Below are 17,735 nucleotides of genomic sequence, written 5' to 3'. Positions count from 1 at the left end.
CATCTCCTTGGCAACTATCTTACCCCATCTCTTTGAAATAAAAAGGACCATATAACAGGATTCCATAAAGAGTTTTCTCTTATCGGCAAGGATCTGGTAAAGACAAAGCATTTGGATTTCAGACGGTGACTGTCAACTAAAGGCCACAATACATCATTTAAATTAAAATGTCTTTTTATAAAACCTTCCATTAATTATGTTTGCTCTTTGGATTTATGCTTCCATTAATATTTAAATGCATAGTTCACCCCAAAAAATGTTGTCATTTATTCACCCTCTTGTCGTTCTAAACGTGTACGACTTTCTGTCTTCTGTGCAACACAAAAGAAGATATTTTGAATAATGTTTTTGCCAGTCTAAAACAGCATTGTGCCCCAATGACTTTCATTGTATGGACACCAGACAACACAAAATATCATCTTTTCTTGTTCCATAGTAAAAAGTTGTACAGGTTTGGAACAAAGTGAGGGTGAGTAAATGAAAAAAAAAAAAATTTTTTGGGTGAACTATCCTAGTTTCAATGATGCCATAGATCTGCTTTGTAGTTAGTTGAACAGACACACAGTTAAATACACTATCTCCTGCACAATTCATTAGACACAGACTGCCAGGTGATTCTTCCGGATTCAAAAGTAACCTTAGCATACTGACTCACTCATTGTGATACATCCTATTCCTCCGACCCTGCGACCCTGGGCTTTCTGTACCTCCTCCCTGCACTGCACTGACTAAAGGGGTGCTTGTCTCCTCAGGTCTCTGCAGCCCAGGGCAAGACCGATGCTCTGCCAAAGACCAGCCAGGGCAAAGTGAGTCCCTCCCAATGACATCTCCCTGACTCGCTGCCTCAGTATCACTCTGTCTCCTGCTCTTGCTCTCGCTGTCTTTCCAAAGATCCTCTAGAAACTGGTTTAACAAACCCACATTTTTATGAGTGTACACAGAAACACTAAACACTTAAAGACTGACAATTTGTGAACTGAAATTAGGGTAAAATGGTTTTCTGAATTAACATGCGATCACAGTTGTTGTAGATAAACTTGTCCACATACACTTGTTAGAAAAATATCATTAGAGCAATGCAGCTTTGTCCCTGTATGTCTTCTGTGGATTTAACACCATACCATTCTGTCTCTCATTAGTTCACCAATGAACATTGTGCCACTCTTTGTGGAATATTTGTAGAGTCTGCTTTACCATTGTTACCAGTTAAATGTTTTTGTTCTTAAGCTTTGCAGTAACCACGTCCATAAAAAGCATAACTGCATGTTGTACAGACTCAGCAATTGTATTAACACTCTGTATTGCCATTAATTTCTTACCCTACTTTGGATTATTTGCACTCTTGCTTTTGCTTTTAAGGGGGGAAAATGTGTTGACACAGCACATATAATATGTGCTATTTATCTCACCTTTCTTACAACTTTTTGCAAAGGAGGCTGTGGCTATTCTTGGAGAACGTATGAAATGAAAAATGGGACAGTTCCTTTCCATAAATTTATTTTTTAAAATTTGTACACAAAATAGAACAAAAATGTCTCAAAAAATATTATATTATATTATATTATATTATATTATATTATATTATATTATATTATATTATATTATATTATATTATATTATATTATATTATATATATGTTTTACATTATATTGCTTAATATTAGGGCTATGTTATATTATTGACTGGTTATTAAAACAAGACCAACCTTATGTCTTCATTCCAAAGCATTCTTGAGTTAGAACTATTTAAGTTTGCATAGTGCATTTTCATATCTATGCAAAAAAATGGAGGGTGACGGTTAAGGGGTTAAAAAAACGTTTCCTTACATTAAAAAATACTGTGTATTACAAAATGTGTTTTTAGCTCCCAAGATCACCTACAGCCTCCTGTTGTTTCACAATGCCAGATGTGTTTTGAGAAATTGTGCCTCTTTATAACTTTATAACTCTTTATCCTTACTCTATCATGTTTGCAGTTCCATAGAAATTATTTAGCAGCATTTTGCATGTTAATTACTAAATAGTGCTACTGGTGTTTTTTTGCTGCTCAAAGAATCATCATGGTCATGTTTTTTGTTTTCAGCAAATGCATCAGTTTTCGGCACAGCCTGTGAGCTATGCAGTTAACTCCAAATCACATTTGCTTTTCCTGGAGTGGTCTGTTACAAGAGGTCAAATGAAATATATTTAGACAGCAAGTCCCTCGAGTTTTTAAGCAATACCTGAGATTAACGCAATAAAGTGAGCTTTAGGCTGTGAAAAACACACTCTGAGTCAGACAAAGTGTTCCTGGCCTGCTATTACTCTGTCCAAACAAATATATGAGTCATACAAACAAATACTGCACCAAACAGCACAGTAGACAATGAACATTTATTTGAGTCTACCAGAGGGCGGCCATAAAACGTTAAGGAATTAGCTTACATCCTCAAATACAAGAAAGAGAAAATAAATGTTTTGTGCAAATAAATTAGTGGCTTGATCATTAAAATTCAACTACTTGACATGAACATGATGATTTTGTATTTTCAGTGTCGTCGTGCTACTTTTTACTTTTGATTTCCAAAAGTACAATATTGTTTAACACACTCACAGCCTTCATAGCTTCTGTGTCGATCTGTTTTGCATGTGTTACAGTAGAATAACCTATGACCATGTGTCCTCTTTGCTATTGTGCTATGTTCAGGTTCAGATAGTCCACAAAAAGCTGGACTTCAGCCATGTGACCTCCCGATGCGGCTCCAAGGACAATATCAAGCATGTACCCGGTGGAGGAAATGTAAGTGTACAGTGTCACCTCTCTTTTATAAAACTGTGTTAACTCATTTCATAACAATGTGCTGCTCATAGAAGTACAAAAGAAGTACCTCTAAAGACATCCATCATAAGAATCAAATGACACTTCAATCTAGCAACTCTTTACTCATGGTCTCCAGGTTCAGATTTTAAATAAAAAGGTTGACTTGAGCAAAGTGACCGCAAAATGTGGATCCAAGGACAACATGAAGCACAAGCCAGGTATGGGATGGATCGATTTTAATGTTGCCTATTACTGTGAATGCAATCTCATTGTGAGTACATGCAATAAATAGCCATGTGAATGATGATTGATCTCTCTCAGGTGGTGGTGATGTGAAGATTGAATCCCATAAGGTGAATGTCAATGCCAAGGCCAAAGTGGGATCACTGGACAATGTAGGCCATGAACCAGGAAGTAACAATGTAAAGGTGGTCATAAATAATAGAGGATATTACATATTAGGAATGTGCATCCCTCTTTCATTATTGATATTACGTTTTCATGGGGTTCTTTCAAAAGCAAGTAAAGTACCTACCTTCAATTAATAATTAGTTATAGCAGAGAATTTATTTAATGTACTGCACACCAATGCCATACAGTAGACACGTGATGTGGTCCAATATGCACCCCAAACACATGCAGGGTAATATAATACTTTACAGACCATATTAAATATGCCCACTAAAGGGCGAGCATAACAACCAATGTATAATATAATTCCTTATCCACATGGAAAAGAGAATATAAGCAAGACAGTTTGTAAACAGGTTCAACCCCCTCAGCATATAGAAGTGTGGTCAGGTTTATGGCACCTCACATGGCTGAGTACCACTCATTTAGTCTGTGTGCAAGTTATTTGATATTTCCTAGTGAAGGTTTTAATGACCTTAATATGTGGCCTTGTTAGGAGATCAATGATATTCACTTCACCTGTGACTGGTCATAATGTTTTGGCTTATGTTGAAAAATCCAGCAGTGCTGGGACCAGCATAAGGTGTGTTTTGCATGCTGGGACCAGCATGGGATGCTGTTTGCTGGTTCCCAGCATGGGATGCTGGTTGATGATTTGCTGGTTCCCATCATGGGAAGCGGGTGTGCTGGTGGACCAGCATATGATATCTTCTGGGTGGTGGTATAATCCCAGCAAAACCACAACATAACTTGTGTATGTGTTGCATATCATGTTTCTTAATATGTGTTCATAGTTAAATAAAGACAAAGGCAATTATCCAATTAACTTTAATAAATTATTTAATAAAGAAAAACACATGATGTAGGTTACATGTTTATTGACAGAGCAAAGTCATCAGTGTTAAACTATTACAAAGGAACACTGAAGCAGTGAAATAAAATAGATTCACTCTACAAGTGATGACCATTTGTAACGACACCCTTTAGTTGGGCACTTGGCCCTCGACTTTGGTCGAATTAATTATCTTTTAGCAGTTGATGAAAGTGCATGCTATCACTATTGTCTACAATATTTCATGCTCCTGTCTGCAATGATATACCTTGTACTATGTACACTTTTTGGAATCAGTGACTTAACAGCTGGATTGTGACACTTGAGTTTCCAAATAAGCATGAAAGTCTTTAAAAACAGCAAATTTTATTTTTGAACTTTCATTGTCAAGTTGCTATTAACTGTTCCATTGAAAGAACTCTTCTCAAAGCCCATGTTATTGAGCAAACTACTTTATTATGCCGTTAATTGGCACTTTTCTTTGTTTTCATAACTCTAAAAGTTTTTGTTTTGCAATGTACGCAAGCTCTTTTTAACTGTTTTTAACTGATTTGTGTACAGATCCTTTGAAACAGGAGACAAATCCCTTGATCCTTTGAAATGTTGAATGACTATGCTGATCCACCAGCTAAACCAGCACTAACCAGCTCTAAACCAACGCAAACCCGCATAAACCAGCCTCGACCAGCATGGAATTCATGCTGGTTTATGCTGGATTTTTCAGCAGAGAATATTACTGTTTACTGTATTTTTGATCAAATAAATGCATGAGACCTTTTTCAAAAACATGGGGAAAAAATCATACCTACCCGAAACGTTTGAACGGCTGTGTATCTTGTGTACTTGTTCAGCGCAAAAAGTATATAAAGTATTGTCAAATTTATTCACTCTTAACACAGCTGTTAAGGGTTAACACAATGGTTTTTATGTTTCACATATGCATTTGTGTTTCATATCATATATGCTCCTTACATTCTTGCACACAGACCGATAAATGCATCTTTGTCTCCTTTCTATTTTTTGACCTTGCATTTGCAATGTGTTTCCAGGCTGATGGGGTTCAGCAGATATCTGAGGGAAGTCCATCTCCCCCTGTCGTCTCTCCACCCTTGCAGGCAGGCAATGGGGCAAAAGAGAATGGGCTGAAAGAGAACTCTCCTACTCCCGTACCTTCTTTGGGAGAAGGGCCCCGGGACACCCAGGGCCTGGACAAGCGCATCCCGGGGACAAGTAAGTGCAAAATTGGCAGATTCAGCCCTTATATGATACCTTATAAAGACAAACATGGAAAGACATAATATATTGTGGATATAAGAATTCAAGAATTGTCTCCCTTTCAATTCTTGAGTTGGAATTTGAATTGAATTGGCCACACCACAATTTGAACTGAAATTTTATTTGGAATGACAGGATGAAGAATTTACTGAATTACAATTCAAGAACTTCACAGGTAATGCATTCTCAAATAAAGAGTTCGTAAACCCTGGTGTATATTTTTTTCACAAATTTCAAAATATATCTATTTAATTTTCTATTTTTCATTTACACTGACTATAAGGGCTATAAAATAAAAAGACTTTTTATAATATTTGTTCAAAAAATTCGAACAAGGATTTCAATTCGATTAGCAATCCTGTTTTCTTACCCCAATTCAAATTAACGAACTAAACTGAAATTTAAAAGACATTCTCAGTTCAATTCTGAGTTACCACACAAGCCTTGTTTATACTGGGAACAGATTAGGTTAGGGAGGAAAAGATTTTGAAGTTGACAAATGTATTGCGACGTACGAATCTGTGCCCAGCTATTTGTGGGGATTTATCCCTGACAATATCTATAAAATTTAGTTTTTAGCTTTTTAATATAGCTTTTCCATTTCTTTGCCTCCAGACTGAGCCCTACAAGCTGAACTTCCGCGAGAACGCACGAGCTCGCACGGACCACGACGCTAAAATCATCTCCTGGTCCCTCCTGAGTGGCAGCCACCCCCACCCACATCGCAGCACCTCTCTCAGTGTTTCTCTGGGGTCCGCCATGTCCTCACACTCAACCCAGCTTATCCCATTCACTCAGCCATGAGATGTGTGCAAACCAGCAGGAGAAGGGCATGTCAACACAGCTTGTCCCTTTTAAATCCATCTTCTCATTAGCTTCTTCTCTTGTTTTCAGTTTTCTTTGTTTATTCCTTGCTGGGAAAGCACCTATAAAATCATGTTTTGAGAATGACTTAATTTACAGTGCTGCTGTTCGAACGCAGGGATTGGTTTGAGGCTAGATTTGAGATGAAGTCTCCAGATGTTTGGAGATGGTCGGATGGTTGTCCAGCCGCATAGCTCTTTGTGTCATCTTTGTTAAAACCACAGCATTTATCCCGTCAACACCGAGTTTCTTTCCTACAAGCCTGTGTTGTCCCTTAGACAGACCTAAATTTAGATGCAAATCCCTCTTTTCTGTCTGTATCTGTTTGGCAATATATGTTCTCCAATGGGAACCCCAGAACTCACTCGAGATGTAGCTTATTACATCGTGTTATGGCAGTTAAGCTCCCTGTATTGTTAGTATGTGGGGCTGTCTTAAATCCCAGTCAAAAGGGACGAACCAGCCGCCATCCATCCATCTGCTTCCTTTGCTCCTCTGACCTTGTCCACCTCACACAAATTATAAACCCTGGTCTCCCCTAGTATTTAAATGAGCACTTAATCATTTGAAACATATAGGCTGTTCAAACAATAGCATATTTACATCTTCAAATTAGTTTGCTGTCTCGTGTTAATCGTAAATTACTGTAACGATGAGCTGTATCCTTATGATGTCTAACCATCTGATTACATCTTCCACTTTCCATTTCCCTCAAAGCGTCTTGTGAACTAATAGGACACATGACACACTTAAACTACAGCATGATACAGGAAGAGCAAAAGGCAGTGGCACGCAAGCTAAACAAACTGGATGGAAAGGAATATAGATGGATAAAGAAAGATTTCAGAAAGTTAGAATGGATATGTTTACACTCTGTACACAGGTCATGATTATTTGCTCAAAGGTCCAAATCATCCCTCACCTTGAATTAAGTATCGTTCTTCCAAGTTCAAAAAGTAGAAGACTTTTGCACTGAACATATAAACTGGCATGTGGGAGGGCCCATTACATTAACAGTAAATGTATCCTAACTGAGCATTGCAATGCAGTGCATTTCCCTATTATTTATTCAATGGCAATTGATAAATTGTTGTTTAGAAATTACTATTTAATCGAACATAGTAGGAAATGCAATTTGTTTTTGTTTTTTTACCAAGTGATGTATTATTCACAAAGTAGTTGAATATCATAGTTTTAAACTCTCTAAACCTACTATTGTAGGGCTGCTGTTTTTGAAGCTCATGACTAGTGACACTGTTAACAGTGAATTTGTGGGCACTTTATTGGTAGTAATATTACTCTAGATAGCTTTGGCTCCACAATGCCTGCAGAGAAAATACAAAAGTTGCTGTTGTTGGTTAAAAGGTTATGTTTGTATACAGGGTTTGATTCCCTACATGTTGTGACATTTTTTCCTGGTATTTTACTGTGATGTTATGGCAGATAATTTATGGTAGTAATGTTGTAACATCAAAGAAAATCCCATTTAAAACTGAACAAGAGACCAGGAAGTATTAAATTATGCAAATATCTTATTAAATAATTAGCTGATGCGCATTTTAAATGCACTTTATGATGGATGTTTTATACAACAAAGAGAGCGAAATGATTGACTGAGCACATCTTCCTAAATTGTGTCCCATGAAAAAGAGCCCTAGTTACTCAGAAATGCAAAACATGTACCTGTGTCTCATATAGCATTCTGTAAATACAGTTTGTACAAGTGTGAGCCAGTGTGCTTAGCGTAGAGCAGTTGCGCTTGGCCAAACGGTCCTGTCTGTAGTTCCTTTTGTGATTAGTGTGTACTGTTCAGGGGCTGTGCCAGTAAACTTCAGTGTTGTACTCTTGATACAGTGATCATAACCTTTCATGCCTTCAGACAGCTCTATTTTGTCCTTTCCATAATGAATGAACACTCTCACTGTGTTAGTACACTTCTCACGTCCCCCGCACCAGTCCGCTCAAAAGCAGTTTTGTAAATACACGTTTCACACTTTATACCCCACAGAGGGAAAACACTTCTTGATTGGGTTGTATAGAGAAGCAAAGTGAAGATTTTGCATCTATGAATATTTCTCCAGATAGTATTTTATTGTTAAGTGAGACTGCCTTTTTTTTCTTTAAAAAAGGGCTGGCAAACAAGAATGTTTTTAAAATGTTATGTATTCAGGAAGCAAAGAATATTTATTATGTGTGTAACTTTTTCTCTTTGTCATCACAGGTCACATACTAAATACAGTGTAATCAATAGAAGGGGGAGGAGTGTGATTTTGACTGATGACCGAAAAACTCAATGGACTCTGAGGATGTCCTTCTCTAGGCTATAGATAAGGCACAGAATTCTGGTAATGACTTGAGTAGCCTGAGACAGGATGCAAAAAGTGGGGTGAAAGGTTAGAGCTAATCAGTAACCACAGGAACAATGATTCCGCCCACAAAACTACACCTGACACATAGACCTTGAATGTTGTTTGGATATCCATGCTGCACATCTGTATGAGACTAGCTGTCACTGGTAGGCTAATCGGCATGTTAAAAAGTAGATAGAGCACTCCAAAGTTAGGCAGCAAAGAGCCCTCTAGTGTGTCTGTTAGGACTCACAATGTGTGTGTACTACCCACTGAACACAACAAAAGAGCATGCTTACAACATGGACTACAGACATGGTCCTAAATTTGATTTACTGTCTCCCCTCTTATTTAAGATGTTTTTTTGTTTTTGTTTTTGTATGAAAGAAATAATTGTGATTAATTGTTAACTAGTGTTGTGGATATTTAATCATGAATAAATAAAAAGTCAAGCAACATGGGTGTGTATTTATTTATTTATTGTTGTTGATGGGTGAAACTGAGCTTTTCAAAACTGAATCAATTGAACAGGGCTGTCGCTACTGGGGTGAAAGGTGGTGACAATTATATGGGCCCCCGCTGCCTGTCTTTTTACACTATTGTAAATAGAGTTAAAAAATTGACACGAGTCACAACGCATTGCATTATGCACCTGACCTGCCGGCTGATGATACACGAATACAACACACTGCACTTGTATGAACACATTTATTAGCTTTATTTAATAATATTACCAGTTCCATATTATCTTTATTAAAAAATACATGATTTTATTTTTGAAATTTGACTGCATTCTTGTCAATTTCTAAATGTTTACTTTTTGATTTATGAATTATGAAAAAAACATTATTTTGCTGTTATTTTTTAAAAATTGTTTTTATTATTATTTAACAATTTCTTGCTTGTAGTTAGTTTTTATTAGTTGTAATTTTTATATAAACATTTAACTTTTAAAATAAAGGTTTTACAACAACATCACCATCTTCTGTTATATGTGGGCCTCCATACTCATCTAGTGTACAGTATATGATATTGGTGGAGGGTGGTGGGGGCCCACATCAATATTTTTTCAGGGGGCCCCGAATCCTCTAGCTACGGCCCTGCAACTGAACCAATTGCATCGCAAAATGATTCTCTGTTTCGAAGCGTTCAACACGGTCAAAGGGAATGCAACAAAAACTCATTTTGCAAACCAACTGCAAATGTGTTATTTAAAGTGTAATCTATTAAATGAAATTAACAAATCATCTAATATGTGAGCCTGGACCACAAAACCAGTCACATAGGTCAACATTTTTTTTAAATTAAGATTTATACATCATAATATATGGCCGAGATACAACTATTTGAAAATCTGGAATCTGAGGGGGAAAAAAATCGAAACATTGAGAAAATCGCCTTTAAAAGTTGTCCATTCACGATTGTGCAGCATTCACTCACAAAAATAAATGTTCTGTATATTTACCGTAGGAAATTTACAAAATATCTTCATGGAACATGATCTTTTCTTAATATCCTAATGATTTTTGGCATAAAAGAAAAAATTATAATTTTGACGAGACAATGTATAATTGGCTATTGCCACAAATATACCCGTGCCGGTTTTGTGATCCAGGGTCACATAGCCTATATGTTATTTTATTAAATTATAGGGCTTGTTTTATGGAGTGCTTGGTTAGTGAGGCCAATAAGAGACTATATTAACTAAAACTAAAACTCTAAAAATTAAAACTCTACAAATTTATAAAAACTCGATCGGTGTATGACTTCAAAGTACCGCGAGAGCGATAATGAGCATATGAAGCCGTCTGCTCTCTAATCGCTCTCGTGTGTGTGAGGACCACCCTGAGGGCAAAGAGAACTGAGGAGAAGTTCCAGGAGATATACAGCCACGCAACTGAGATGATTACCAAGCTAAATATTCAGCCCATAACCAAGCCCCACATCCGCCGTCCAACTAAACGCTCCATTGGCAATGTCATACTGCACACACACCTACAACCCCAGAAGAACACTACAGAGCTGACTTCTTCAAGGTGCTGGATACTGAAGGAGAGGTTTGATCAGGTTGGTCTGAAAACACTGCTGTGGTGGAGTATCCTGAATTTAAACCAAAGGTCACTGAAGGTGCAGCTGAACATGTTTAAGCTCCAAAACACATACCCATCCACTTCAGAGGCCGCAACTATTCTGAGGAATCAGTTGCCGGAACTTCGTGGCCTTTTCAACCAAGTAGAAGCACTTGTACGACTTCTTGTGGTTGTTCCTATGCCTCTGCTGAAGAGGAGAGGAGCTTCGGAGCTCTGAGGAGGTTGAAGACCTGGCTGAGAAGCACAATGTTGCAGATTCACATTAACAGTGTATCAGTCTGTCACATTCACAAAGAAATACTGGATAAAGTCAGCAAGGAAAACATTTGCCAGGTCATCATCCTGGTGAATGAGTACAGGAAGCATGTGTTCGGTTCTTTCGTGTGAGAAAACGAGACAGGACAGTATAGAAGGGTGGATAGTTAGGATATATGGAGAGATGGGATTGAATGGATAGATGGAGGACAATGAAAAATGTTCTTTATATTAAAGTTAAATGTTTGTTTTTATGTTTGTGAGATAGTGTGACAATATTGCAGCTTGTGTCCCAAATAAGTAGTGCATCTATTGTTTTATCAATTTTCCCATCCTTTTGGATTACAGAAGTAATGATTACAGATCGTTTATATTTTCAGGTACAGCGGTTAGTTTGAAATAAAAGTTTATTTAACAGAGGAAATTGAGTCTCACATTTTTTTTTGTTCACACACACACACACACACACACACACACACAAATTGGATTCAAATAAAACATTTGGAGTTGGCTAACATTAGTAATGTCAACAGAGCATAAACAATTAGCCTAAGTATATGAACTTATTTTAACTAAGTTAACAGTGCATCATTTTTTACAGTGAGAAGCAGCATGAAAGTTCTTTGATTCTTTATTTTCCCCTCATTAATTCCACACAGCTTCAATAAAGGTTCAGCACATAAGCGCAAATGAGTACACTGGTGTTTTCATGGGTGTGTGGTCTAAAGCAAAGCATATAATAATATAAATCAATATATAACATAACAGAAACACAATTCAATAGGCTAACTAAACAGATGCATACAATGAGATGTAGCAGAAACACTTTCATGAACAATAAGCAACATCATTTGAATACATGAACACAAATCAATCACTACTTCTATGTAAAGCTTCCTTAAACAAGGAATATCAACCAACATAATAAACTGACTTAATCAAACAGTTAACATGAGCTGAAGTACATAAACCAACTTGGTAGCCTATATACGCACATTGCCGCGAGTCCACGAGGGCGCATTGAGAGGTATTTTTGGGACAGACTCGATCGGCACGCCGGAAATAACGGCCTGGTTGTTGTTGTTGGCCAGGATAAATCACATTTTTGCGCTCCGACGTCTTATCTGCATCTATACATCCTAATTTTACAGTTCTATATTTTGATATTGTGCATATCACCTGGGCATTAAACAATAGATATATCATGCTTATTTAAATGATGTATACAGTTGTACATAATAATAGGCTACATAATGTTCCATTTGAACTAAGATTACAATTTTAAAACATAATTTAAACATAATTTTTTCAATTTACAGGTTTCAATATTCATACTATGTTTACATTGATATGACTCAGTAAAGCCCTGACATTCGGTTCTATTTATTTAATGAATCATAATGCGATCGTATTATTAAACGCGCTATTATTATGTTTGAGACATCAACCACTGGTCGATGACCATAATGTTTGTAAACTGTAGGTAACAACTGGTAAAATGTAGCCTACATTTAGGTCATAAAAACCGTAATATTTTCTTCTCAGCCATGTCAACAATTATCCGTGAGTGAAATCTCCTCCCATCCGTTGTCTGATTGGCCTTTCGCAAGGATTCCTGGGTAGTTAAAGTGCGTGGAGCCTGTTTCTATGCGGGCTTCGCGGAAGAAGCGGGCGCTGCTGAGCACACTTCAGAGCGGTAAAATGCTGAATGGGTATGGAGTTATTCTTGAGCCAATAATAATGAACGTAGCTTTTCAAGAAATTAATGAAAATATAAATTGAAACTAAATAAATTATCTCTGAAACTGAAAAAGAATAAATCGCAGGCAAATTTTTTGACTTCGTTTTTAATACACTGCATGTTTTGCTAACTATTTCTCATATTTCAATCGCTGATCTGAACTTACAAATGCGCTTGCAGAGTTTTCATTTACGCTTCTGAAGTTTTCGTTTACGCTCCCAGAGTTTTCGTTCGCCGTTCTGACACAATTCTCTCGTGGGGGCGGGGCTAGTAGCAGTGTGTTCTCATTGGTTACTGAGCTTTTGATTGACAGCTTCGTGACCTGGAAGTGAAGACGTCAGTGGTGTGTTTATGTGTGGATGTGAGCGTCTGTAATCGCAGCTTTCTATTTCATTTTAGTGATATTAAGTTATGTTTGTTTTTTAATTTTATCTGTATTTACCTGCTGCTACTACTTAGTTGGCAGAAGCTTTTATGAGCACAAGAGATCTATTCAGTCTATTCAGGTGTAATTGCACATTAAAGTACTAATACTTAAAATATTGTAGTGTCCAATGTTTTCGAAGAATATTTGTTTATTCCTGATGATTATTTTGCATGTTAGGCTCTGATTAGGTTCAGCTGTTACAATTTAAAGAGAATACTAGCAAACGTGTGTGATATATTCAGCCGTCAAGAAAGTCAAACTTCAACCAGGTAATCAAGGTTGGCAACCATGGCCATCACACTACTCATTGTTAGCATGATATACGTTTACACCATCAAAATGAATGATCACTAAATATAGATCACGATACTAAAATGTGACGTGAAAACACTGCAGATCACTGATTGGTCAGACAGAATCATCACTACCAGCGTCATTGTATTTACGACACGAGACACTAAACCCGCTAGATTTAAATAGCCAGTAGACAACAGCCAGCGCTGTAGCGCCTGTTTTAAAAGTAGCCTATTTGCTTTAAAAAAAAGAAAAAAGAAAAAAAAGAGTATAAACTTCAAAAAAAGAAATGGCTGAATCGTGGTCAGTGGACGAATATTATCGGCTCAATAATATTATTGCAAGTAATGAAGAAACATGGAGTAATGTGAAAAAGGGCTTGTTATTGAGGTTCCCTTTCAAGGGAACTCGCGTTGCGTCGAGAATGACGCTATGGAGAACGCTTTGCGTGATGACGTCTTGAAGCACATGTAAAATCAGTCCAATGGTGTGGCGGAACGTCAGAGGCGGGTGACGTCACGTACCAGGAAGCTATAAAAGCCGGCCTGAAACAGAAAACGAAAGCTTTCTGAGTCTTCAGTCGCGCTCTGTGTTGAAATCTGTCCTTGTTATTTGGTGTTGTCTGTCTATATTATATATATATTCAGTATGGCGAGCAATCAGCAGTTTAGAGTGTGTGTTCATCCCTGCCCGCGTTATTTAACGGGAGGTGACACACACACTCTTTGTGTTGTTTGTTTGGGAGAGGAGCATGCCCAGTCAGCACTCGAGGGTGGTGACTGTGTGCATTGCGACGCGCTTCCATTGCGTACGCTCCGATCCCGCCTGGCTCGATTTAGTCAGGATTACGTTCCCCAGGGCTCGGGTCCCGCCGCTGCTGAGGCTCGGCGTCGATCTCAGACCTGGGGTTCGCAAATGGATCTGTCAGTGGATGTTGAGACGGGCTCTGCCTTATCTCAGCCTCCTTCTGACAGATCCAGTGCCTCTCATCAGGGTGTGGAAGCACGCGTTGCGGTTTCTTCCCCCCCGATGGAGGCACCAACACTGCAATTGTCCAGCTCTGAGGAGTTGGACGTTGTTAGTGTTGCCGCTGAGTCTGAGGATTCGCCACCTCAGTCTCATGCGTTTGAAGAATTGCTCGACGTGGTTACAAGGGCCGTTGAGCGATTATCTATTGAGTGGCCAGAAGATAGGCAGGACGTTCGTTCGAAAAGTAAGCTCGACGAACGCTTCCTGCCATCTCGTACACAGCCTCAGCGCAGAAGCCTTCCGTTTTTCCCCGATCTCCACACCGAGGTGTCGAGATCGTGGGGGAAACCCATGTCTTACAGAGTATACACACCACAAACATCACACTACTCTTCCATTTATAAATATAAAGATTATGGTTATGGGGAGATGCCGAAGGTGGAGGAGACGCTTGCGAGCTATCTTTCTCCAGCAACGGCATCTTCCCTGAAGGCTTCTACACTTCCCTCTAAGCCAGTTAAGTTTACTTCTGCCCTGGTTCATAAATCGTATGCAGCCGCTGGTCAAGCTGCAGCGTGTCTGCATACGATGTCCCTTATGCAGGCATATCAGGCCGAATTACTGGGTGATTTAGAGGAGGGCGGGGGAATTGGCCCTGACACAGTAGCCGAACTGCGCAGAGCCACAGATCTGTCTCTCAGGGCCACCAAGGAGACCGCTAAATCAATCGGGCGGTCTATGGCAGCCCTGGTGGCCACTGAGAGGCATCTGTGGCTCAATCTAAGCGACATAAAAGATAAAGAGAAACATGTTCTCTTAGATGCTCCGGTCTCCACTGTTGGGTTATTTGGTGATGCTGTAAACAGTGCTGTAGCTAAGTCACAAGAAGCTGCAAAACAGACAGCTGCACTTCAGAAAATTCTCCCCCGCCGTTCTTTTGTTGAGGCTGCTGAGCGGGAGCAGCCTCACTCCTCTAAAAAGAGCGCTGAATATCGTGCCACTCAAAAACAGAGTGTGTCCTCTCGTGCTCCCCCACAAAAATCACGGGGACACGGAGGGCGCTCTCAAACCCAGCAGTCTTCGAGGGGTAAAACGGATCTGCGGACCGTTATTACCGCCAAGAAGGCTGCTGGGAAAAAGTCCTGATGTCCGTGGGCTCAGGACGAATGAGGGTAGTCCCCCCCGAAGCAGAGCGGTTAACACCTCTTTTTACGGTGCCTGTCTCTCTTCGGTACCCTCAGGGGACCGTTCTGCTAACCCTGCCGCCTCCGGTGTTACAGGGCGCAGCGGTCTCCGGCGAGCACATATCTCAAGGACCACCCGGAAACGTAGTGGCCTCGGGATGCCCGCCCCCTCTGAGGAGGGTGTTAGAGCAGTCTGTTCAGTCGTTCCCTGCCGGTGCGCCGTTACAGGGCGACGAACCGACTACTCAGCAACAACAAAATCCAGAAACCAGTCTCGAGAGGCTGGTACCTCTAGTAGAATCTTTGACAGCGTGGAAGCTACTGTCAAATGTTTCTCGTTGGGTCCTGCAGACCGTAGAAAAAGGGTATCAGATACAATTCAAGAAACGCCCACCTCGGTTTATGGGGGTCCTGCCCACAGTGGTGGGCCCCGAGCAGGTTCTGGTTATGGAACAGGAAGTAAACACTCTGTTAGAGAAAGGGGCCATAGAATATGTACCTCCCTCCAGCAGGGAAACCGGTACTTCATAGTTCCAAAGAAGGACGGGGGATTGCGTCCCATTTTAGATCTTCGAGTTCTGAACGAGTCAGTCATGCAGCTCAAGTTCAAAATGTTAACATTGAGACAGATCGTGCCACAGATCAGGTCCGAGGACTGGTTTGTCACGATAGATCTCAAGGACGCATATTTCCACATTTCCATCCGTCCATGTCACTGGAAGTTCCTGAGGTTTGCTTTCGGGGGCAAAGCATACCAATATCGAGTTCTTCCATTCGGCCTAGCTTTATCACCCCGCACTTTCACGAAATGCGTGGATGCAGCTCTGGCGCCTCTGCGCCTCCAGGGCATTCGCATAATGAACTACATCGACGATTGGTTGATTTTAGCTCAGTCGCATCAGTTGGCGGTTCGACATCGAGATGTCGTTCTCGCCCATATGAAAGAGTTGGGGTTACGGTTGAACGCCAAGAAGAGTGTGCTTTCTCCACTACAGAGGACCACTTTCTTAGGCGTGGTTTGGGATTCTGTGTCGATGCAGGCGCGCCTGTCACCGCCACGTATAGAATCCATCCTTGCAGCTGTGAAAAGTGTAAAGCTAGGCCAGCTACTCACTGTCAAACAGTTCCAGAGACTGTTGGGTCTCATGGCAGCAGCTTCCAACGTGATACCTTTTGGACTACTGCACATGAGGCCCCTGCAGTGGTGGCTCAGGACCAGGGGGTTTTCCCCGAGGGGCAACCCATTTTGCACAATCAAGGTCACGCGGCGATGCTTACGTGCCCTGGTTATGTGGAAGAAACCTTGGTTCCTGTCCCAGGGCCCAGTGTTGGGAGCTCCTTGTCGTCGCAAACTGCTAACGACGGATGCTTCCCTCACGGGTTGGGGAGCGATCCTGGAGGGTCGCTCATCTCAAGGTCTGTGGGAAGACCATCATCGTTCCTGGCATATCAATTGCCTAGAGATGTTAGCTGTCTTCCGGGCTCTGAGGAGCTTTATCACAGATCTCAGGGGACACCATGTGTTAGTACACACGGACAACACGTCGGTAGTCGCCTATGTCAACCACCAAGGGGGTTTGCGCTCGCGCCCGTTATCCAACTTGGCACGCCATATCCTCTTGTGGTCCCAGGGGAAGTTACTGTCACTCAGGGCAGCTTACATCCCCGGGGTCCAGAATATAGGAGCAGACACTCTGTCGAGACAGGGGCCGAGGCCCGGGGAATGGAGGCTCCACCCCGAGGTGGTGGAGCTGATATGGAGGGAGTTTGGCCAAGCTCAAGTGGATCTGTTTGCGTCTCGAGAGACGTCTCACTGTCCACTTTGGTTCTCCCTCACGCATCCAGCTCCTCTGGGACTGGATGCTATGGTACAGGCGTGGCCGAGGCTACGTCTGCACGCCTTTCCCCCAGTTGCTCTGCTCCCGGGAGTTCTGGAGAGAGTTCGCAGGGACCGGGTTTGCCTGCTTCTTATAGCCCCGCGCTGGCCGGGCAGAGTATGGTTTCCCGATCTTGTGTCCCTCCTCGACGGGCATCCTCTGGAGCTTCCTGTCAGGAGGGACCTTCTGTCCCAAGCAGGGGGCTCAATATTTCACCCCCGCCCAGAACTGTGGAACCTGTGGGCTTGGCCTCTGAGGGGGCCCAGCTCATAGAGTCAGGTCTCTCAACTGAGGTTGTTGAGACCATTCTACAGTCCAGAGCTCCCTCCACGAGGAAACTTTATGCCCTGAAGTGGAGAGTCTTCACTT

At 40.7% G+C, this 17,735-nt stretch overlaps 1 protein-coding gene across 16 annotated transcripts in view; it reads left to right on the top strand.

Annotated features, from left to right (window-relative positions):
- Positions 1-8,987, top strand: part of map4l (microtubule associated protein 4 like) — a 39,260-nt gene extending 30,273 nt beyond the window's left edge. For 5 of the 16 annotated variants that reach the window (XM_084119348.1, XM_084119351.1, XM_084119347.1 and 2 more), the window contains 6 exons: positions 753-806; positions 2,686-2,778; positions 2,936-3,017; positions 3,121-3,227; positions 5,092-5,272; positions 5,933-8,987. In XM_084119348.1, coding sequence (XP_083975474.1) covers positions 753-806; positions 2,686-2,778; positions 2,936-3,017; positions 3,121-3,227; positions 5,092-5,272; positions 5,933-5,937 — 522 coding nt within the window. In that variant the 3' untranslated portion in view covers positions 5,938-8,987. The remainder of the gene's footprint in view (positions 1-752; positions 807-2,685; positions 2,779-2,935; positions 3,018-3,120; positions 3,228-5,091; positions 5,273-5,932) is intronic. The other 11 variants (XM_084119346.1, XM_084119357.1, XM_084119345.1 and 8 more) reach the window with 5 other exon arrangements.
- The last annotated feature ends 8,748 nt before the right edge of the window (positions 8,988-17,735 follow it).

Source organism: Abramis brama, assembly GCF_963993115.1.
Source record: "Abramis brama genome assembly, chromosome: 7".
Classification (NCBI taxonomy): domain Eukaryota; kingdom Metazoa; phylum Chordata; class Actinopteri; order Cypriniformes; family Leuciscidae; genus Abramis; species Abramis brama.
This window is presented reverse-complemented; position numbering and strand designations above follow the sequence as displayed.